Source organism: Dendrobium catenatum, unplaced genomic scaffold (genome assembly GCF_001605985.2).
Source record: "Dendrobium catenatum unplaced genomic scaffold, ASM160598v2 original_scaffold_27042, whole genome shotgun sequence".
In the NCBI taxonomy this organism is placed as follows: domain Eukaryota; kingdom Viridiplantae; phylum Streptophyta; class Magnoliopsida; order Asparagales; family Orchidaceae; genus Dendrobium; species Dendrobium catenatum.
In genome coordinates, this window is record NW_021345501.1 from 651,737 (window position 1) to 677,180 (window position 25,444).

A 25,444-nucleotide genomic window follows, 5' to 3' on the forward strand; every position below is an offset into this window, starting at 1 on the left:
AAATATTTAATAATTACTTATTTATTTATTATGCAGGATTTAATTAATGAAGGAGCCCAAAAAATAGGTGTGGTGGGAATTCCACCGGTAGGCTGTGTGCCAGCACAAAGAACTCTGGACGGCGGCATGCAAAGAAGCTGCGTTCCGGGTCAGAACCAAATGGCGCAAATTTACAATACTGCCCTCGCCAAGGAAATGCAAGGCCTCAATGCTAAATATCCAGGAAGGCTGTTGGTCTATGTTGATATATATGATATCCTATATGATATTATTCAACAACCTAATAAGTATGGTAAGTCACTCTTATCTTATTATTATTATTATTATTCTATTTTATGTCATTAATATAATAATAAATATTATAATTTTCATTTTTTTATAAAAGATTTTCATTTTCATTTTTATAAAATTAAGAGTATGTTTGAAATAGTTTTTTTTTTAATAATTTATTTTTAGATTGCAATCATAATTTTATTAGGCTATTATTATTTTCTTATTATGATTGAAACAGTTTTTGGTGGTTGAAAATTGTTTTGAAAACTGTTTTTTGCAACAAAATTTTTTTTCACAATAATTTTATAATCAACTTTATAAAATATTACGGCTATCCCAAATAGATCATAGATCATGAAATTCTCATATAAAACTTTTTTATTTAAAAAAAAAAACATATTTATATTTTTTTTTTGAAAAATTTCAAATTCATCCATTATTATCCTACTTCTTAAGCAATTGCATCTACATCTTTAATATAATTTCTAAATGCAAAAAATTATGCATGATTTAAGGTGTTAACAAAGGGAGAAATTATTACGTGCGGTTATCACATCGTTCAGAGGTGAATCAAGATGCTCCATGTCATTCGCTACACAGCGGTACACAACCAAAAAATAACATGGCGCGTCTTGATTCGCATTCGGATGTCATTAGATGACTTCAAGTAATAATTTCACCTAGAAAGGACTATTATGGCATTGGCTATCTTGAACTTTAAAACCTTGTTGTTAATTGTTATAAGTTATAGCATATTAAAATAATAATAAATATTTTAGTTTTCAATTTTTTATAAAACATTTTCATTTTCAATTTTATAAAACTAATTGCCTATTTTGAATAGTTTTTTCACTGTTTTATTTTTCAGACAACAATCACATTTTTATTTGACTACTACTTTCTTATTTTATGGTTACTTTTAAAAAAAATTTCCTAATGAAAAGTTATTTTTTATAGACATAATGATTAAGATATTTTTCTCACAAGTAATTTTATGTAATACAATAGCTGTTCCAAATAGGAGAGATTATTATGTGCGGAGTCCGGACATAGAGAACCGTTCGATTTTGTGATTGTGATAAATGTGAACACTAAAAGCGTATGGGAGAATAATAACTATGTTTTTATTTTTCAAAGTCACAAAACCGAACGGTTCTCTATGTCCAGACTCAACACGTAATAATCTCTCCCCAAATAGAACTGAAATCACGAAATTCTCGTATAAAGCATTTGTATTTTTTTTTTTGAAAAATTTCAAATTCATCCCTCATAATTCTACTTCTTAATCAATCACATCGACAAATTTAACATAATTTCATGCAGGGTTTGAGGTTTCAACAAAGGGCTGCTGTGGCACCGGCGATCTTGAAGTCGCAGTGTTATGCAATACCATGACTTCATCTGTGTGCGCTGATGTCTCAAAATACGTATTTTGGGATAGCTATCATCCTACTGAGAGGACTTATCAAATCCTTGTCTCTTGGGTTTATAAGAATTATATTCACGTGCTTATTAATAATTAGAAAATAAAAAAAATAAAAAAATAGAACTCTTCATGCAAATTAATATTAATTAGGGGCTTTTGTGATTTTATTTTTCTTGATTTTGCAAGTTCATGTAATGATCCATATTTATATTTTACCAAGCTATAAAGACAACGATGGTTTGTATGATCTCAATATGGAAAAGCTCGCATTATTGCAATTATTATCAAATCATATCGAATGGCTCTCTCTGTGGGCAAATTATTACGTCCGGTGTCCGGATTCGTCCGGACACCAATTCAGAAGCGTCATGTCACCAAAATACATCGGGATCCAGTGTATTCGGGTGACATGGCGCATTTGGATTGGGTGTCCGGATGACCAGATGCAATAATTTGCCCTCTCTGTGGGTAATACGGAGCAGAATGAAGGAATGGGGTATGTATATAAATAAATTTGATGTGGAAATATTTTTCTTCAGCTATGGATTAGTTTTGTGATGAGAAAGAGTTCTTTTCAAGTTTTTGTTGGATATATAGGACTTTTATAGAAAATTGAACATTTGATGGAATCACTTTCTCCAGCGATTGAGACTCTTTTATGAAGCAAATGACATCCTTTATCACTTTACTTTATCAGAGAATTTATCTGATCAAATACTAATCTGGACGTAATGTTTTGATTAAGGTTTCGTTTTGGACGGCTTTTTTCTTGCTTCTTAAAACAGTTTTTTAGTATAAAAATTTTAATTTTCGTATTAAAAAGTTGATTTAAGAAGCAACAAAAAAAAACCGTCCCAAAGGAAGCTAAAAGTTTTTAGAGTTAAATTAAGGCTTCGTTTGGTGTTGCTTTTTTACTGCTGCTTAAAACAACTTTTTAGTAGCAAAATTAAACATTTTGTAATAAAAAGTTGTTTTACGAAGAAATAGGAAAGCCGTCCCAAATAAAGCCTTAGCGTATTCTGAATTTTAATTTCAACAAATTTATCCTCGAAATGTACGCCTTTATGAAATGAACTTAACGACACCAACACTGATCCGATCTCCTTTCAAATGATATTAATTGAATGACGATAAAATGATTTTCAAATCTTATATGCTACATGATTGAAGTATAGTCTTTTGACAACCTTTGTGAATTAAATATTGTGATGCCACCTCAATTTTTCATGAACATATTAACTGCTACAAGACCATCATATACATTTACTATATTTTTGGTAGAGCTATTAATACTTTGACCAACCTAGCCGGGCTATTTGTCAAACAATTCATTTTCATTTGGAGGATCATCTTCAAGTAAATAATAAGAAGTCAATTATTCATGATTTTCTTACATATCAAAACTATAATTTTTATATGAAAAAAAAAATTTTCATTTGAGTGGATATTGATATTATCTACATTTTTAAAAAAGTTTTAAGTTCTTTGATGGGTTATTTGATCGCAAAAATTCATTGAAGGCAAAAAAGTCATAATTTTAGCATGAAGATATTAAAATATTATAATTCTTTTAAATATTCAAATGAAATATTCAAATGGCTGAATTTTATATCAATATTTTTTGGAAGAAGATTATGGGTGTAAAAAAAATGACCCGATCTACAAATGCAAGTTAAAAAAATCGGATTCGGGTTGACCCATTTAATAAATGGGTCCAGAATGTTGACTCGTTTATTAAATGAATCGTGTCTGGATTGACTTGACAACCTGATTTTGCATGACCCAAAATGACCCATTTAAATTATTTTTAAAATTTTTTTGGTATGATTGTCTTATTTCTTATCAATTAATCTAAAAAATATTGTTACATAGTTATATGTTTTTTTTTAAATCAAAGCGGGTTTTTGGGTTAGATTCGAGTTGGCATTTTTGACTGGTATCGGGTTCAAATTGAGTGAATTTCAAGTCAAACCCAAACCCAATCCGTTGACCTATTTTAACACCATTAAAGAAGATAAGGATACAATCATCCGATGAAAAGATAGAACTGAAATTTGAGGTCAATTATCCCTACCATTGAGAGGAAATATTATGGTATATAAAAGAAGATTATTTTTCTCATATAAGATAGAAATGAAATTTTTAGATCCATGTAAGATATTTATGTTTGACTAAAAGAGGAGCTACAATATTTTTATAAGTTTTTAAAAATTTCATAGATTTTTTTTTTTTGTAATTTTCTGATAATTTTTGCTCAATAATGACCTTTATTTATGATAAAAATATTTTTTTAAAATGTTTTATATTAAAAAAGATTTCTGCTTATAAAAGCTTAAAAGTTTTAAGTTTAAAACATTTGAAACATTTTTACGCTTCAGAGAAAATTTGCCAGTAAACGTTTCAGAAGGGACGTTTCATACAAACATTAAAAATTTGTCAGTAAATTGTTGTGACGCACACGCCCGCCTTCCGGCGGCGGCGACGAGAACTGCCAGCGGCGGTTGCACGCCGGCCTGCTGGTCAGCTATCGGCCCGGCCCACTTTGAGCCCAATTTCGAGGAAATACAAGTTTTTTTTTTCCTTAAAATCCTTTGATATTTTTTTACGTTTTAGGCTTCAATCGGGACTACTTGTTTACTGATTTTTAAAATTATTTTTTTAGTATAATTTTTTTTTTTTATAAAAAAACTGTTTTAAAAAATAATAAAAAAATTATTTCAAATGGAGACTTAAATTCAATTTCATCTTTAACTTAGACCTCGTTTGGGACGGCTTTATTATTATTTTTTAAATCAATTTTTTAGTAGAAAATTTTTAATTTTTAAGCTAAAAAGTTTTTTAAAAAATCAATTAAAAAGTCGTCCAACTGATTCCTTAATTTTAAAAGCCACTGAAAACACTATAATCAATTTCAGCTTGTTTTTAGAAGTTTGGAGTAATTTTTTTTTAAATAATATTTGCTCTAATCATTGTGTCAATTGATAAGATTATGCGAGTAAATAGTAAGTTTAAGATGTCCGATACGACAACAAAAAAATTATTTTGATCGGGCACGAATCTCGATGTAAAATTAAGTTGGAAACTTCCGAAATTAAAATTGGGACCATCCGAACTTTGATTTTAGCAAACATACAGTCAAACTGAACGTCACGAGAATAAGAACCCAACGACACCAAATCCAACCCAATCCGAGCCCAAATTGGTCCAAATAAAGAGTAAGAAGCGCTGTTGAAAAGTTCGAACCACAATTTGGATTAACAAACGGTTTCCAAACATAACGTGCTTGTAGTCGAATCGAGTGGTTCGACGAGACAGATCCAACAAGTCCAAGATCACCAAATTCCGACATCACTAAGACATTCAAATGTCCATCAAACGGTCCACAATCAAGGGATTCAACATCGGCTGTTCATCCAACCACTCCCCATTTGCCATTGATTTCCTACCTATTTATGGGTCATGTCACTCCCACAAATCTATAAATAGAGCCCCATTTTCTCTTGAAAGGAGACTCCAAGCCAAGGATTCAAGAAAGAGTCCGGAGATCGTTCTTGCCTCCTTGCTCCTCCTTGACCCCCGCCGGACTTCCGCTGGACCACATCCCTGACGTCGTTTCTCTGATGGACCACCACCTGAGGCCCTCACCTCCACCAGACCACCACTTGAGGCCCTCACCTCCGTCGGACCACCACTTGAGGCCCTCACTTCCGCCAGACGTCCGCCTGAAGTTGTTGTTCCGCAGGACCACCACTTGAGGCCCTCACCTCCACTGAACCACCACTTGAGACCCTCACCTCCGCTGAACCACCACTTGAGGCCCTCACCTCCGCTGGACCACCTCTTAAAGTTGTTACTCCGCCAGACCACCACTTGAAGCCCTCACCTCTGTCGGACCACCTTCCTGACATCGTTGCTCCGCCAGTCCACCACTTGAGGCTCTCACCTTCGCCAGACCACCGCCTGACGTCGTTGCTCTGCCAGACCACCACTTGAGGCCCTTACCTCTGCCAGACCACCGCCTGACGTCGTTGCTCCGCCAGACCACCACTTGAGACTCTCACCTCCGCCGGACTACCTCCTGACGCCGTTGCTCCGCCGGACCACCACTTGAGGACCTCACCTCCGCCAAACCACCGCCTGGCATCGTTACTCCTTCGGACCATAACTTTAGACCCTCACCTCTGTTAGTCCACCACCTGACTCCTAGAGTTCTACCATACCACTACCTAAGGCCCAAAGTTTCGACATACCACCACTTGAGGCCCGGACTTCTGTCAGACCACCACTTAAGGCCCAAAGTTTTGCCAATCCACCACTTAAGGCCTAAAGTTCTGCTAGACCACCACCTGAGTCCCGTACTACTTCTGGACCAACGCCTGAGGCCTGGAGTTCTGCTGGACCACCAACTGACGCCCAGATTTTCAAGTAGCACCAGACTTCTATCAGTCCACCAAGTGACGCTGAACTTTCATCCTCATTTGTCACTAGATTTCAACCAAGCGGTTAACATTTGTAATCTAATCGTCCTTAGGGACGAGTAAACATATTATAATCTAACCAAACAGTAGTGGAATCATTTCAGACTGGGTCAGGCCCCGTGGTTTTAACCATTTTCAAGGTTTTCCACATAAAAATGCCTTGTGTTCTCTATGTCTGAGCTAGATATTCGTACAACGCTAAGACACTGTTTTTTAACTCTATTGCCGCATATATTCTAGCTCTCAACAATGTCAAATATTGAAAGAGATTAATTATTATTATTATCATTAAATATGTAAATTCTTAAGATTATTTTGAGTTGTTTGGTTAATCTTTTTTATATTGGGTTAAAAGTAAAATTAATTTACTTTTAAAGTTGAAGGAGATTGTGTTAGAGGGGGATGGTAGTAAGCAACAAAATCGACAATCAAAGGTGAACAAGAGAGGGCCAGGAAGGCTACGAACCTACGGTGCTTTACACAAGTGGTGCATTTAAAATTCATGCAAATGAAATGAATACCAAATACATGAAAACTGGACTCGATATTGAGCTCCAAAAATATTGACTACATTTATTCTACATAAAAAGTTGTGATTTTAACTTCACATTAGTATTACTAGCAACCAAATAGCCCCTAAGTGAACTTAGAATATTTTGTAGGATCTTATAACAAAAGAGAGATAAAAACACATGAAGAAATGCTAACCAAGTGAATACATAAATGTGTTTTCACCGTACATATTAAAGGGAGTTCTTCCACTTTTTCAAACAGATATTGCTATTTTTTTGGGCTTTTGAGCAAATTAAGATAACCTCATATATACACGACATGTACGCAAGCTTCAAATTCAAAATTTTTTGGTTGGCAGCCAAGACTTCTAACCAATAGATCAAACTAGAGAGCTACATGATACTATTAATTTTAATTCGGAAACATTCAACTATAGCATAAAAAAGCTCTCATTTGAACCCAGTTACTATATATAAGAATAAACTAACAACATCAACAACATCATATTGTTCTATATATTCAACCATCATTCACATCATATCTTAAGTTTTCTCTCAATTAATGACATAGATAAAATTATATATATATATATAAGTCTGCATAGGGGTGTTTCTAGCTTAGTTTGATAAATAACTTTTGAGCTGAACAGGATGAGCTAATGAGATAAGTTTGAGCCAGCCCTGTCTCGTTAGGTTAGCTCACGATCCGGTTCGTTTAAAAAATATTAATTTAAAATATACTTAAAACATATTAGGATTCATAATTTAGTATAAACTTAATAATTTAAAATGTTTAAAATTTATATCTCACTATATGATATTAAGTGATTCTTTATATATAAAATTTTTTAGATTTCTCATTCATTTATCATTTTATTATAATTATTGTTTAAATCATAATCATTTTCTCTCTGTTATAATAAACAAACTTACTCTAACTCGTACATTAAAACTGAAACTCAAACTCGTACTTGATTAATTAATTAATCAAGCTTGACTGCTCGAGCTCACATCAGAAGTAATTTGAACTCAGCTCAACTCATTTACACCCCAAAGTCTTGAGCATCTCGACAAGTCATCCCTTTGATCGGTACCGCAACTTGGTACTGCCCTATATATAATGTGACTCGGTACCAGTTACATGGTTGCACTTGATTTGTCTCTCGACGTATATCTGCATCTAGGCTCCACACAAAATAATTTTTCCCCGACAAAACAAATAATGCTGAATCCCAGCAATAAATACTATCTTTGTGGTTTTACACATGCAGCCTGTACAAATTGACTTCTTTAATTATGTGTACACGTGGTGGAACATCCAACACACCATGCCAACAGAGATTGAGTCTGGAATCTTCTTTGAAATTTATATTTAAATGTTTATTAATTTCGTCCAAGTTTTTTCAGAATGTAAGCTTCTGTGCGAATGCCATGCAGAAGCTGGTAGTTGGTTGGTGGTTGGTGGGGGGATCAGAACTGTTACGTTTAAATAGTCTCATACAATAAAATAAAATAAATATTTAGGAAGCACTTATATGATTAAGTTCTCTAAAGGAAAACTATCTAAATGTATTAAAAAATGTGAAAAAAAAATATATTTTATGGAGAGAGGGCATGTGGTGTTATTAATTTCGGAATTTGCATGTTAGTGTGTAGATTAATTTCACTAATCTTTGTTAATGTTTTAATGATAAGATTAATGACAATGATGATGATTACGTGCGAGGCCTATGATGATTTTTAGGGTTAAGTGAAATTATTGGAAGAAGAGGCCTAGCTTAGCCTGTTTTTTATAGTTATTATTTTAGTTAATGTTGTATGCTTTTGTTTAATTAAAAAAAATTATTATAACCATTTGTGGTTGTCTTCATTTGCTTTGAAGGTTGTTAGTGTCCGGCAAAAAATTTCTTTGAAGATAAGAAATTGCATGATTCATTAGTTATATGAATATATATATTTATTGTTCACATGATCAACATGGTTTTCTATAGAAATCAATAATTGGTGCAATATGGTCTCTCTTTAATTATATATCTACATATACATCTTGATTAAATTTTTTTTTAAAAAAAAACCATGTTAGTTTTTGTTAGAATGTATTTCTAATATACATGTCACCATCATAAAAAAAATATGAATAATCTTAATTATATTTTTTTCTTGTTAGAGGACAACGAAATGATCATATCCCATTAAAATTTACATCATCAAAATTTTGCATTGATAGTAAGATTGAAAAATAGTTGTAGCAGAGTACCGAAAATCTCTCTCACACATCAATTATTTAGCCAATGATTATTGTTAAACATATAAAAAGTTCAATCATGGCCAATAAAATAAAAAAATACTCATGTATTTAATGGTGTAGCAATAAGTTGCAAGTCATTTCAAAAGTAAGAGATCTTTGTAGGATAATGATTCCACTTGAATCCATAAAGAGTAACCCTCCATATAGTCAGAGAATATGGATGAGGATGATCTACTAAATGATTTTCATTTTGCATGTAAGAATTAGGGCAATGAGAATTCAATTGCTAACCCAACTAATATTTGGGCATAGTAGTTTGATGCCAAGAGATAGTTTATATTGTATTTGAGAGAAATTATTATAAATGAATTTTGAAACTATGTTGGTTGCATTCTTCAACACACATTTAGGGAGATATGTTTTATTCAACTTGCTCTAAGTTGAGAGTGAAACAGTGTTAACCTTAACATATGCACCTAATTTTGCTTAGTTCGTGCAATCTACCTTTAGCTTGCTACCATTCTTCATGCCACTATTTCCATCCCTAATTGCAGATTATATGAAAGCCCTTTCATAGAGCTGATTTCACGCCCCATAATCTAATTTGGAAGAATTATTCTTTTATCTTTTAATTTACACAATCAGAGCTACCCAATTTCTAATAAAATTATCGATAAACACATCAATTTATACAATGTATTCTTTTCTAAAAAATTATGCACACTACTTAGAATTTATATAATCATAACATATACATCCTGCCCTAAGTTTAAAAGAAAAACTACTGGTAAAAAGAAATGAGCTAATAATAAATATAAAGAATTCTGATCAGCCTCACACTATTAATCATTTATCTTGACCTGAATATATTTAAACAACATATAATAAGCTAAATAGAATAGTACAATGAAGAAACCAATAAATCAATACGGGTGTCAAATCGATAAATTAATCATTGTATCAGTACTATCAAATAGTAAAGAAATCGTATAAAACAGTCAAATTAAAGTATTGATAAAGACTGTCAAAATCATATCAATGCTATAAAATTCTATAATAATATACACATGCTATCTAGTTATTTTCTATATGTATCAAATCATTATTTTAATCATATGCTCAATATATCAGATATTCAATAGCAATATAATGGATCAGTAGTATCAAACAATATTAGTATCTATATCAGTAATAATAACGATTAGTGGCATGAGCAGTAAAATAATATAGTAATAGTAAATTCATGCAATAATAATAAATTTGTGCAATAATAGAAACAATATCTTAATACTATGTAATTCAATAGTCACTCTAAATAAGTAAGAAGTTCTTACTATTACGATATTTTTCGATAATAACTAATTAATAGTCGATAATTGTTGGCTCAATAAATAAAGTCATCATTTTTTGCCCGTTGACACAGTAATAACTTCATATAACTTCTAATCATTATATTATTATTGTATCGTTGTATTAGTAGAGGATAACACAAATCCATAATATTTAAGTGAAAGTTCATCGGTCCACCATCATGTATAAGTCAATTAATCTCCAACCAACTGGTCAACACATATTTACATGTCTTTTATACATACACATTATTATCATAGTATTATATTAGTAATAGCGATCAGCTATTACTCAATCACATAACGATATTCATTTCTAATGCATTGCATTAAAATAAAATATAATTGAGCTTAATCAAAAAGTACAAAAATATCCTAACGATATGCAATAGAAAATCCTGCTGAGCATAAAACTCATATTTTCATACATTAACTAAATTAATAGAAATCATATATAATAATATTTTGAAGCTTTAATTAAACTAAAGGACTATTTTTAAATGTCAAAAGTTTGACTTTAATATCAATAAAATATATTATTTCATTTAAAAATTTATGATGAAATCAGTATGCAAAACAAACACTAGATAGTTCCAAAATTCTTATTTGTACTTATAGATATGAATTTCTTAATAATTTGCACAAGTTCAAAAAATTTATGAAAAATTAGTGTAATTAAATTACTATAATATCCATGTTATGATGAAGAATTAAGGTTTGTGATAATTCTTGAAAAATTATATTTAACTGGATCAAAATACGAACTATTATAAGTTATCCACATTAAAACAAAGTGAAAAAAAAAGAGCAACCTTATCTCACACTGTTATAAGATTGGTAATAGCCCAAATACAAGCGAAGAGAGCCGTTCATTTTTTATCCATTGCAGAAGAGATAACCTATAAATAAAATCAAATGATTTCCACAAATAATTGTTTGGCTTAAGGGAGCCCATGATTGAGTTGCATTTGATTAACAAATTAGCTTCTTATTTGGTGTGAGTGTGGAGCGAATTATTGTGTCTGGTCGCTGGATGTCCGGACATCCAATCCGGTGATGCCACGTCACCCAAATACACTGTGTCCCGGTATATTTTGGTGACATGGCAACACCGTATTGATGTCCGGACGAATCCGGACACCAGACGTAATAATTTGCCTGAGTGTGGAGGGAGATGTCTTAGTAGTTAGCATCATTCTACTGATGCATTCTATATAAGTTCATTTACACTATGAGTAAAAGAAGAAAAACTCACGAGATTTTGGCTTCATTTGGGATAGCTTTATTACTACTTTTCATAGTAATATTTTAATACAATTTTTTTTAAAAAAAAGCAGTGAAAAAATAGTGATAAAAAACTATCCTAAATGAAACCTGTCTAATTAAAATTTTGAAATGAAATGTAACATATCACTCTTACATTTTAATCCGACAAATAGCTCATGAATTAAAAAGATCATCTTCAATATTCACCTTTGAATTAGTCCAATTTACCCACTGTTGCTTAGCTTAGTTGGTGGGCGAGTACGGCTGGAAACCCTTCAACCAGTGCTCGATTCCCCTCGAGCGGCTGCACCTCTTAAGTGGGACTCAATCAAGTGCGGGCTAGGAGGTTTCTAGGGTGGGTGTCTCTTCTAGGTCAACTGAGGAATAGTCACGCCACCAAGTGCCCTTTCAAGGAACTTTTATTTGGTCCGGTGAACGTACGTAGAGCTACGTTCGACCGGCACTAAGATCGCAGGCACAAAACGAGAAATATCAAGCAAATACCGAGCAATACCAATAATAACGAGAAATATCATTATGTGTAGACAAAATACCGAGTAATACTGAACAATACCGAGCAATACTTAGTAATACCAAAAAATACCGGTATTTTTTGGTAATACTCGGTATTGCTCGGTATTACTCGGTATTGGTCTTCCCATAGTGATATTTCTCGTTATTATCAAACAATACCTAGCAATACCGACCAAATACCGAGCAAAAATCAAGTAACAATCCTTTGACCGAATGTAGATCTACGTCCGGTCAGAGGTCGTAATAAAAGTTCCCTTTCAAGGATTGCAGCGGGTGGATACATGTTCCAAAAAAAAAGTCCAATTTAGCCCATTTCTATGGTCTAAATTTCAACCTAGCAACAAAAATTATATTTTAACTATCAATTTGTAAAATTAGGAGTTAGTTTGCCATTCAAATAAATTTCAAGATATATAAATTTAATTTTGTGGATACTTGGAATTGATAATTTTGAACTGAAAATATAATTGATAGATATTCATTGTTATGAAAGAAACAAAAAATATATTTTTTTCCCAAAAAAAAAAAAAATTCAGCGAGCCGTTTGAATAATGAACAGGAAAGTATTAATGATAGCCGCATGGTTTAGTTGGAAAGATTTTTTTTTTTTGGAAAATGTTTAGTTGGAAAGTTATATCGGCCTTATTGCTTGTCAGACAAATTAAATCCTAAAATTTTAGTTGCTCACCTAACTCTGGACTCTGACTGCTGGTTTCTGTTTTTTCTTTTTCAAGAATTATTATTTTTTAGAAGAACAGTGATAAATCTTTATGGCACTATTGGGATCAGATACGGATCATTTTTCCTCCTTTATGTCCTTATTAAGCGTTAAATTTCTTAATTAAATCAAATAAAAAAAAATTCATTTAATACTTTAGAAATAAAGTTTTTTAAAATAAAGATCGAATCTAATACAAAGTTACAAACATAGCCTGGTTCTAAATTAATTTTTTATTTAAAACTGATATGTCATCAAAATATTATCTTGATCGGGCATGAATCTCGATGCAATCTCGATGCAAAATCAAGTTGGAAACTTTTAAAATTAAATTTGGGGCCATCCGAACTCCGATTTCAGCAAAACTTATAGTCAAAATTGAGCGTCTCGAGAATACGAACCCAACGACACTAAATCCAACCCAATCCGAGCCCAAACGGGTCCAAATCAAGGGTTAGATGCGCTGTTGGAAGGTTCAAACCACAATTTGGATTACCAAACATTTTTCAAACATAACGTGCTTATAGTTGAATCGAGCGGCTCGACGAGACCCCAAGATCACTGAATTCTGATATCACTAAGACATTCAAATGTCCATCAAATGGTCTGTGATCAAGGGATTGATCAACATCGGTCGTCCATCCAACCACTCCCAATTTATCATTGATTTCTCATCTATTTACATGACATGCCACTCCATAAATTTATAAATAGAGCCCTCATTTCTCTTGAAAAGGGATCCAAAGCAAGAAGAGAAGAGAAGGAATAAGAGAAGAAAGAGAAGGAAGAAGCTCCTCGACCACCACGGGAGTTTCGTCGAATCACCGTCAGAGTTTCGCCGGACCTCCACCTGAGGCCCTCGCCTTCGCCGGACCACCACATGAGGCCCTCGCCTTCGCCGGACCAACACTTGAGGCTCTAAACTCTGTCAGACCATCAACTAACACCAAAATTCTGCCAAGTCACTGTCGGACTACTAATTGACGCTCCAACTTCCAAGTGACGTCATATTTAACACTAGACTTCAACCATACGGTTGATAATTGTAATCTAATCGCCCTCTAGGACGAGTCAGCCCACTGTACTTAAATCAAATTCAAGTGAAATCTTTTCAACTGGGCTAGGCCCCATGATTTTTTCCCTTTCTAGGATTTTCCATGTAAAAAATCTTGTGTTCTCTGAGTGTGAGCTAGATATTTGTGCAACGCTACGACTTAAAATTACAACTCTATCGCAGCGTATATTCTAGCCGCAACAAGAACCATATTTTTCTTTGCTTTTCAAAACGCAATCATAATTTTTATTTAGCTACTGATCTTTCATTGCTTTTTATAGAGTTTTTTGTTAAGAAGTTTTCATTTGCAATGACTTTCTTACTACTTCTTAAAGCAGATTTCTAGTATAAAATTTTTAATTTTTGTAATATAAAGTTATTTTAAGAAGCAGTAATTAAGCCGTCTCAAATAAAATCAAAGTTGCTTTCTATAATAACCTCGACTTTGTTTGGGTCAGTTTTATTACTGTTTCTTAAAGCAGCTTTCTAGTATAAAAATTAAAATTTTTGTACTAGAAAACTAATTTAAGAAGCAGAAAAAAGCCGTCCCAAACGAAACCTAATTGAGAAATTTTTGTACTAAAATTCTATTTTAAGAATCAATAAAAAAATAATCCCAAAGGAAGCATTTCAAAAAAGCTACTTTCACTTTCTCCACAGCAACTTTAGTACTTAACAATCATCTTTTTGAAAAGTTGCCAAACAAACCCTAAAACTTATGTCTTCCATCTACTAACTTAACCTTATTTTCTTTTAGCTTATCCTTAGTCCAAACTCCAAACCATACAATGAAAATCCACAGAGGCACCGACTTCCTAAAATGGGAACTTTTGCTCATTTAATGTTTGATATATATTATGCAATATTAAGTTTTCCTCAAAAATAGATAAAAATTTAAAAAATCACTGTAGCTGACGAGAACAAGAACTGGTTTTTTAATGGAATTAATGAATTCCTGCAAAAGTAACTGTAACAAAACACAAATTCATATTTTATTTCAAATAATTTCACTGAAACAAATTGACTGTTAAGTAGAAGAGCTTATAAGCTGAGTACAGACCTGCAGCTTGTCTCCTCTACTTACAGTTCTTTCGCTTCTCTCTTGAACTTATAAAGTGACTTCAGTGCAGCTGTGCAGTGCAGGTGCTCTTCTACAGGCACAGGAAGTTAGCGAGCGAGAGAGAGAGAGATCACTAGAGGTAGTGAGAGAGAACAATGAGAAGAAGAATTTCTCTTGAAGTCACACATCTTCTCTTAGCACTATGCTATTGCTTATGCCACCGCACTAAGTTAACTGTAGCAGCTTTTGTTGTCAACCAAACCATGAAGCCTCTTTTCCCAGCTGTTATTTTGTTTGGAGATTCCATAGTTGATGCAGGAAACAACAACAACCTCAAAACCTTGCTGAAGTGCAACTTCCCTCCTTACGGAAAGGATTTCATCAATCATATTTCAACTGGGAGATTTTCAAATGGCAAGATTCCTGGTGACTTCATAGGTACTCCCTGCTGTGTCTGTTGGTTGGGAGCTTTTGCTCGCAACCAGCAGTTTTTAGATTCGAAACATATCGTACTTGGGCTTTGTTTGATATGACTTTCTTATTGCTTATTAAAGCATTTTTCTAGTACAAAAATTTTAATTTTAGTACTAAAAATCTGCTTTAAGAGTAGTAAAAAAGCTATTCCAAACGAAGCCTTAATTTTGCTCTAACCACTTAAGTTTGAGAAAAATTTAGATAATTATATATAGCATGATTGTTTTATATTTGACTTCTCTTATAATTATGCATATTGTTCTTCTTTAAATTTCTCCCTCACTCAAGCTCTTAGTTCCAACACTAACCCTTTTGCTTGTTATTTCTTTCACATGTTCATGCATTATGAATTTATGCTTTGTATTTTGGAATAAATTTAAATGAAAGAGAGATCAAAGTTGGTATTGATATAGAGGCTAAATATATTTTCAACATAAAAACTTTTTTGTCTGTAGGAGTAATCACTTGATATTTTTAATTACTTAGTACTTCCAAAACTATTTGAGATGACTTTCAGGGCAGAGGGAAGGCTCCCCCCCTCCCCAATTAAAAATTTTAATTATTTATTATTTATTATTATTTATTAATATAAAAGCATTGTTATTTATTTATTAATTATTAACTCTGATTAAATTATAACTCTGATTAAATTAATTATTAACTCTGTAGTGTTATTATTATTTATTATTTATTAATATAAAAGCATTGTTAAATTATAACTTTTATCTTTTTATAACTCTGATTGATATATAAAAATAAATTATAGTAGGATAATTTGTTATAATATATTAAAAAATTTTATAGTTTGATTTAAAATAAATATTTGATGGTATTTGATACATCATCACAAAATTAGCTTGATCAGGCACGATAATTAATGAATCATTTAATACATCAACTAATTTTTTCCCCCGCTGGCTATAGCATTATTTTGCCGGCCTCTCATTTTCAATTTTAAAAAATACTATTTAAATAAATTTAACAATAAAAACTTTCTTGGTTACATATTCAAGTAAAAAATAAAAAATTAGAAATTTATTTATTTAGGATGAATCTTATTTTGGCATTGTCTCGTGGCGGTGTTTCCATGTCTTTATCCATTTAGAAATTTTCTGACCAAATTTTTTAGTACCATATATTTTAAAATTTTAAACTTCTTTGAAAAATAAAAATATTAATAATTAATCAAGTTTTATATTACACATTTTAAAATAAATTCAAGATTTAAAAATTTTTAATAACTAAATTAAAGTTTCATTTGGGACAATTGAAGTTTTATAAAAGTTATTGTAAAACTTCTATGAAGAAATCATTTTTTTGAAAATTATTGTAGAAAGTAGTTTCTAAGAGAAAAATTTGTTAAAAACTGTGAAAAAGAAGAAGTCAAACGAAACCTTTTTTTGGAAATTATAGGCTTAGCCTTCGTTTAGGATCATTTTCTTCTTGCTTTCTAAAACAGTTTTCTAGTACAAAAATTTCTTAAATTTATAAATTTTGTACTAAAAAATTGTTTTAAAAAGTAATAAGAAAGCCGTACCAAAAGAACCTTTAGTCAAACTAAAACTTTGATTGCAATATAAAAAAATAAAGTAATAAGAAAACTGTGCCAACTAAGACTAAATCAGAATATTTCAATCTATTTTTATTCTATTTAATAATAAAAAAAAATCAAAATTTAGAACTTTTAGCACATTTGAATATTTTCTTTTGTTCTAATATTGATAATTTTGTTCATAAATGTTAGCCTCAACCTTGGGAGTGAAGGAGCTCGTACCAGCTTATCTCAGCCGAAAGCTTGCAGATGAAGATCTCCTTACTGGAGTCAGCTTTGCTTCTGGATCTACAGGATATGATCCCATTACCTCTCTTGTTGCAGTACTCTCTCTCTCTCTCTCTCTCTCTCTCTCTCTCTCTATCTAATTTAAAATATATTATATTAAAAAAACTCTTCATTGTTATGGTTTAAAAGTTGAGGTATTTATGTAAATTTGACTATTTAAAAGGGTCAAATTGATTTGAGGATTGATTCATGATGAGATTGATACATTAAATGCTCAATTTGAAATGTTTTCAGTCAAGTAAAAAATATTTTTGGTTGATCATAATAAAAAAATAATTTTAAAATATTTATCTTCATAAAAATTTTCATTTTTGACATATGACATCCACAATAATTTATGCAATATGTAAACTTACGATAATGATGTAAAATATAAAAAATAATTAATTTAAATAAAAAAAGCACACATAATTAAAGTCGAGTGCCTCTTTTCATTAAAAATATTTTCTTTTTTTTTTTCATTAAAAATATTTTCTCAAACAATTTTTTTTGGAAAGATTATGCATATATCATTTTATATCATGCTATTTATATATATAACAGTCAAAATTTTAATATTGCATATCTATTATGAGTATTATCTATAGACAAATTTAATATTAAATATGTTATTTATTTATTTCATTCCTATCACCCATAACACCCTATAAATTTTAATATTTCATTTCTTACATTTATATTTGATCTATAGATGTTAATCTATAGATGTTAGACATAAAATATTAAAAATTTGAGTATTACATAAAATGGTATGTATTTTTTTTTTCTTTGAGCTAAAATGGAGTGAATATTTCTCCATCCCTTTGCATGTCTTACATTCTCATAATTTTGATAAAAAATGAAAATTTAAATATTAAATTAATATTTTAATTAAATGAATGTAGTCAGTTATATCAATGGAAGATCAGCTCAAACTATTTGGCGAATACAAAGAGAAACTCAAAGCTGTAGCAGGAAAGGCGAGGGCCGATAGCATAATATCTGGCGGCTTTTATGTTGTGTGCGCCGGTTCTAACGATCTCGTCAACACTTACTTCCCCACTCTGTTTCGGAAACTGCACTACGATGTTCCTTCTTACGTCAACTTCCTCGCCAGTAAAGCTTCTGATTTCGTCCAGGTAAACCATATATATTTTTGTACGTGAACTTGGTCTACCTGTTTTTTTAGCTTACTCTTCTAGCTCAATTTGAGTAGAAATTATTATGTGCGGGAACGTTCAGTGGCGAATCAAGATGCGTCATGTCATCCGGTATACAATATCGATACACAGTACAAAAATGACATGGCGTATTCTGATTCGCCTCCGAACAGTGTCTGGTTACCGCACAAAATAATTTCACCAATTAATTTGAGGGTGGTATGATTGTTTCATATTTTGGAGTTTTGTTATGTAGTTTTTATCATTATTCGAAAATTATCTTACCAATTTCTTTATTGCATTTCTGTTTACATCCATGCATTAATTTTTTATACCATTTTTTTCCTTCATTATTGAATTAGGGTTTGATTTGTGTGTTTGTCTTGTTATAAAGATTATTGTGAAACTATTATGGTGAACAACTTTTTAAAAAGTTGCTGAGATTATTATAAATATGTTTTTTTTTTTTTTTGAAAAAAGAAATTGGATAACACAATTTTCACACCCAATTATAAAAGCAAGTTTTCACCTTCACAAATTTATAAAAAGCAGCAAGAAAGTAGTAGAAACCAATAGCTAAACATAAGTGTTGTTGCAGTCTTAAGAGCAAAACAATAAAAATTTGTGCATTTTAGTATAAAATTTTCATTGCTTTACTTTTCGTATAGGCATCACAAATTCATTTGGTTTCTGCTTTCTTATTACTTTAAAAAATATAATTATTTATATATATTAATATGAAAAATAAAAAAAATCAATAATATTCATAATGAAATTTATTTCCTAAATAGATATATCTGATAGTTCTTAATTAGTCTCTCTCTCTCTCTCTTCTTATTGCAGAAATTATACAAAATGGGGGCACGAAGGATTGGATTTATAGGGCTTCCTCCTGTAGGATGCTTGCCTTCACAAATGACTTTTTCAGGAGATATTTTCAGAGAATGTGTAGAAGCTCAAAATGAAGCAGCTTTGCTCTATAATTCCAAGATTAGTGCAGAAATTAAAAGACTGTCTGCAAATTTCAAAGACTCGAAGCTTGTCTACCTTGATGTCTACTCCATATTGATTGATATCATTCAGAGGCCCTCAGCTTATGGTAATTATATTTTATTTAAGTATTTTTTGATAAATATATGCTCATTAATTATCATTAATCTTATCTTAATTAACTATGTTGAAGTACTTTTCATTCATTCTTAGTGAGTTTTACGTAGTTTTTTTGGCTTTTGTACAAATGTTACTGTTCATTTTTTTTCGTTTTGTCTAATGATATATATGCAATATGACATTCATTTTCCATAATATTGTTAGTTGTGGGGTTTAGACTTTTTTAATCATCATGGACAAGATTTTATTTTACATGAAGTTTTAAGTATAGTGAATTATTTGATCTCTATATGCCTCTGAAAGTATGTTTATTTAAGGGTTCGTTTGGGACGGTTTTTTTAATGCTTCTTGAAGCAGCTTTCTAGTACAAAAGTTTTAATTTTTATAATAAAAAGCTACTTCAAAAAGTGGTAAAAAGTCGTTCCAAACGAAGCCTAAGTCTTATTAATTTGTCTTTTTTTTATGGTATATGATATCTTTTGTAATTTGTAGTGACTTGCTCATACTTGTCATTAGGTTAAGGGCACAGTTTCCTAAAAATTAGTATCCAAGCGAGGTTTTCAGAAGCATTATAGACATGATGTTTGAAATTGAAAATGCTTCACAAAACTTCTACCAGCAGTCAAGAGCAGGGGCGGAACCAGCCTTAAATGTTAGGGGGGGGCAAAATTATAAAAGAATATATATAACAAAACTCAAACAAATTATTAAATTGAAATAAAAATTACAAGCTTTGCATTCTATTTTGCATTTTTTGATAATGTTGCATTACAACTTCATTTGGAACCAAATCAAATACTTCTTTTTCAATATATGGAACTAGACAATCATTTGCCTAGATGCTGCAGAGTTCGCTAGTAGAAACTAAAGAAAGCATAGCACCACAGCGCCCTTGATTTGGCGCCGCAGTGTTGTGTTGTGCCGAAGCGCTGCGGGTTTGAGCGCTGCAACATCGTCAGATAGACAGATGATAGAGGTTTGAGCGCCGCAGAGCTTCGAGGCAGAGTGGACAAATTTCTTTCTTATTTTTATTGAAGGGTGGCGTCCCTTGGTGTATGGTTATTGTTTTCTCTTGTGTTTAGTGTGTGAGACTAGCATAAGAGAGAAGAGAAGCAATGAGAGAGCAAGAGAAAAGAGATATTTGTACTTATTTCTCCCCATTTTTATGATGGATTTCTTAGTGTGGTGTGGCTCCATGATTTTTCCCCGATTTCATATTTCCCACGTTAAATCCTGGTATCCTTTTACTTTCCATTACTTTTCTATTTTCTTGTTTGTTTTATCACTTCCATCTCCAACATAATGAACATCCTTATCTTAACTCATTAACAAATTTAAAATATCCTCTATCCATAGACATTTCAAAACATGATATTAGACACGCCACATGAGAATGTCCTTGTATAATTTTCTTTCTAAAGAGCAACTCTCGAGCATTTCGTTATGAAATATAAGATGAATATTTTCTACAAATTGTGAAGCCTATCATGTTATCTTTGCATATTCATGCCCATGCATCATAATATTTTACAAATAACTCAAAAAAAAATTGATTTATTGAACTCTAATGCTTATGTTGCAGGATTTGAAGTCTCAGATAAAGGATGCTGTGGAACAGGAGAGTTTGAGGCTTCAATACTATGCAATAATAAGTCACCTATATGCTCTGATGATACTAAATACATATTTTGGGATAGCTTTCACCCAACAGAAAAAGCCTACAACACTATAGTAGATAAACTTCTCCAAAATGACTTGAAAGATTTGATCTGAATGAGTATACTGTGTTTCTTTCTTCTGCTTATGGCTATTTCTTTATCAAATTCTACATGTAGTATATACTGGGAGGGCATGGTTATAATTAACAAATTGTATTCTGTTATGGATGAATAAACTTAAATAAGAACTTTCCTTCTGGGGAAATTATTTAATTTGCAATGCAAATTGATAAATCTGAGAATTTACAATATAAGAATCCTGTATTATATGAACATCTTTATTTGTTCGGCATCTTCAGTTGTCAATTTAAAGTGAGGTGTTAGAGAAGTTTTTAATGGCTTGCAATGCAATCTTGCAAAGAGATAATTTATTCATTCATTGCTTGAACCCAATAATGATTAGATTTGTTGCATTTAATGGCTTCCTAATATGATGATGATTCCTTATCAGCTTCCAGTAAAGGATTTTTTTTCTCATTGAAGACTACGTTTTCGTTTGGGACGGCTTTTTTACTGCTTCTTGAAGCAGTTTTTAGTAAAAAAAATTATTTTTTTAACTAAAAAACTACTTAAAGAAGCTGTAAAAAAGACTATCCTAAACGAAGCCTACATCTCTAATTATGATGCATTTTTCCTCTAGAGTTTCAATACATCATAACTCTAGAAGAATATACCAAAAAGATACATCTCATTGCTCTAGCTTGTAGCTTGTCATGTCTGATATGTGCATAAGCAATACACCCGAAAGCTTTGAGGTTTGCTTTTAATCAAGAGTATGTCCAGTTCATAATTGCATTGGAGGCTTGAAGTTCAATGCTATTGAAGGTGATAGAAAATACTTGAAGATTTCAAGGAAATCCTATCAATTTAAGAAAAATAGCGGGAAAACTCTTCCAAACACCAAAGGAAAAATAAAGAAAACATGAATTTTATTACGATAATCAAACTAACGTACGGAAGAAAAATAACAAGATACAATTGATCCTCTATTCGATAGGAGGATCTATCTCTCCCAAATCTCTAGACACAGCTAGAACCCAAAAACTTAAACCTAAGAGATCTCAAATTTCAGCTAAATTCAAGATGCTCTAGCCATAGGAAAGCAAACTATTTAATGCATACAATCCAAAAGGAAATTCTTAAACAGTCCCTACATTCAAATTTCCCTTCCAAATCTCTCAAAAATCCTTCCTAAAATGTTCTACGGAAACTTGCGGTCCAATCGGCATACGCAAATCGTGTTTTGTTTACTAAGCTAAGCCAATCTCTTATTACTGATCGATGTGGCCCAGCCTTAAATGTCATAATATGGTGATATCACTTTCAGTTATAACCACATGTAGAAAATCCAATAACTCTATTACCATAATTTGCGTACAGGATATCTACCATTTCTGGATGAGTTTGATTTGGATCAAGAAGTATAATGATAATTCTTGTATTTTCTTTATCCCAATCTTCTTCAAGCGACTAAGCTATTTCCATTCTTTCTGTCCTTAGTTTTTTTTATTTTCAATGTATTTCATTGAGCATGACCATAGATTTAACTTCAATCATTGTTAGAATTTGCTTACTATATAGCATTGTATCAACTGTATGCTTATATATAATATCCATCTTTCTCTTCAAGTTTGGCTATTTACATTTTTCAAGTCAAAATTAGGCCTCCTTTGGGATGGCTTAATTTTTCCTTTTCTGTTTTGAAACGGTAAAATTATTTTTCGGTTGCTGTTTGAAAGTGGCACTTTTGTTAAAGTAATTTTTTTAAAACTTTATTTTTTTTCTAATGTTTTCAAAAGTTTTTTGGTATATACTTCTTCATTAGAAACTTCCATTCTCTCAAATAAAATTTTAAAATTAGAAAAATATTTTTTAAGAATAGATAAATTTAATTGATTTTAGTCTTTGATGTTTGTTTGGAAATAATTAGTTACAATACAAATATTTTTAAAATAATTAAAAATTTGTGATTTTAATTTTATATAAAGAGCAATTGAAATAGACAAAGTAGACAAGGCAAATGTCATTCGGCCCAAGTGGCCAATGGTTTTGGTCTGCATAAGGAAGCCCACCTTAGCTAGCTTTATTGGGCTGGGTTTGGTTCTGCCTAATAGAGATATGCTTAGTGCAATCTATGGCTAAGAGTTTTTGAAGTTTGATGGCATGTCACTTAGAGTTTTCAATTATGTATTTGATTAAATCATTTCTTAATCAAAATTTATATAAAATGTAAATATATTTAAAATTATTTTAAAAATAAAAATATTAAATTATGAATCTAATAATAGTGTAGCCAAAATCTCCTACTTAATTTGTACCGAGCTCATTACTGTTCGGTACTCAGTGCTTCACAATACCGAGCTCGATACTGTTCAGTATTATGAATACAGAATGTAAGCTGTGTCAGTTGTCCGAACCCAATAATCTCTCGAACTTATGAGCATAACATTTATGCCATACAAATTGGGAAAAATTTCAGCTATGAAGGTGCTAAAAACTGGAACATTTGAACCCTCCCAGGAGACATGGGCAGGGGGCTGATCTAATAATAGTGTAGCCAAAATCTCCTACTTAATCACCTATGGAAAAAAGTACGGTAAATTTCATCATCATCAGATATATAGGATTTAACAGAAAGGTGAGAGATGGACGGAGGAGCAAAAACTTCAACAATGGCTTTGCGATTACACCAAAGATCTCAAAACATGAAAAAATTGCAGTTAGAAGAAGGCACATTGAAATAAATTGAGTCCCTGATCTTAAGGGCATTAGCACATAATCATTTCCAAAATTTAGAATTCTTGTGCTTGGAAGGCACATTATTAATATTTATGAAAGATGGAGACTCAAAATTTTCATTTTTGACATTTGAGTCAATAAAAGCAAATTCACACACGCATAACATATACAAGCTTCGAACAGCCAAAGCTCGCAACCGACAGATCGAGATGAGTAGCTTTGGAGACTCTTTGTGATAGTACAAAATTACGAAGATAATAAATGAAATATACTATTAATATCTAACTTAAAGAGGCCTCATAAAAATCTATCAGAGATTATCGATCACAATTTTTGTTCAAATTAAGGCGACAAATTAGGCCATGATCGAAATATAATTAGAATGAATTTTAAAGCTCCTAAATCAAGATTAATAAAATGTATTTTAAAAAATTCATTAAATTTTTTATTGCAGCCATCCCAATGAATGATCATCACAAATATTTCACTCATATCTTATATTCCCATCATATTTTGACAAAAAAGACAAACTATTTGGCAAATACAAAGAGAAACTCAAAACTGTAACAGGAAAGGCGAGGGTTGATAGCATATTATATGACAGCTTATATGTTGTGTGCGCCGGTTCTAACGATCTCGTCAACACTACTTCCCTCACTCTGTTCGGAAAGAGAAATTATTGTGTCTGGAATCCGAATGCATTCGGATTCCAATCACCGCATGCCACGTCACCAGGTGCACTCCGGAGCCGAGTGCTTGCAGTGACGTGGCACATGGTGATTGGAATCCGAATGCACTCGAATTCCACACAATAATTTCTCGTTCAGAAACTGCATTACAATGTTCCTTCTTACGTCAACTACCTTGCCGGTAAAACTTCTGATTTCGTCCAGGTAAACCATATATATTTGTGTGATCCTAGGTCTATCTTTTTTTTTCAATTACTCTTCTAGTTCAATTTGAGGGTGGTACGAATTTTTCATATTTTGGAGTTTAGTTTTGTAGTTTTAGCATTATTCTAAAAATATTATATTGTTTACTTATGTACAATGAGTATAATAGTTATTCTAAAATTTAAATTTGAAGAGAAAAAAATTTCGGAATATCCTAATATAATTTTTTTATTAAAATGGGCTCAAAATCATTCAAATAAATTTTAAAGTATTTGAATATATATATATATATATTCATCTCAGGATAAATGTGAGAGCATTAAAATATATACTGAGCGACTTTTTCAATTAAAATTATAAATAAACATATAATTTATTAGAAGAAGAAACAAATTAATGAACATATTTGTTCACAATTAGGTAAGATATGAAGAACAAAAATATTTAACTTCTATATGGGACAATTTTTTGGCTGCTTTTCTTTTCAATAACAGCCACAATTTTACACTTTTTTAGAAATTTTTATGATGAAAAATTATTTTATGCAACGAAAATTACTAAGTTATTTTCTCCATAACAATTTCACAGTCAACTTTATAAAAATTTACAGGCA

General features: G+C 31.5%; 2 protein-coding genes across 2 annotated transcripts in view; both read left to right on the top strand.

Annotated features, from left to right (window-relative positions):
- The window catches only part of LOC110112864 (GDSL esterase/lipase EXL3), a 5,591-nt gene extending 3,639 nt beyond the window's left edge, over nucleotides 1-1,952 (top strand). The window contains exons 4-5 of the mRNA XM_020845242.2: nucleotides 37-292; nucleotides 1,597-1,952. Of these exons, the coding sequence (XP_020700901.1) occupies nucleotides 37-292; nucleotides 1,597-1,796 (456 nt within the window). The 3' untranslated portion in view covers nucleotides 1,797-1,952. The remainder of the gene's footprint in view (nucleotides 1-36; nucleotides 293-1,596) is intronic.
- Nucleotides 1,953-14,954: 13,002 nt separating this feature from the next.
- Nucleotides 14,955-21,387, top strand: LOC110112861 (GDSL esterase/lipase EXL3). Its single transcript, XM_020845239.2, has 5 exons — nucleotides 14,955-15,356; nucleotides 17,137-17,267; nucleotides 18,117-18,350; nucleotides 19,215-19,470; nucleotides 21,064-21,387. The coding sequence occupies exons 1-5, from the start codon at nucleotides 15,074-15,076 to the stop codon at nucleotides 21,252-21,254; spliced, it is 1,095 nt and encodes a 364-aa protein (XP_020700898.1). The 5' UTR covers nucleotides 14,955-15,073; the 3' UTR covers nucleotides 21,255-21,387.
- The last annotated feature ends 4,057 nt before the right edge of the window (nucleotides 21,388-25,444 follow it).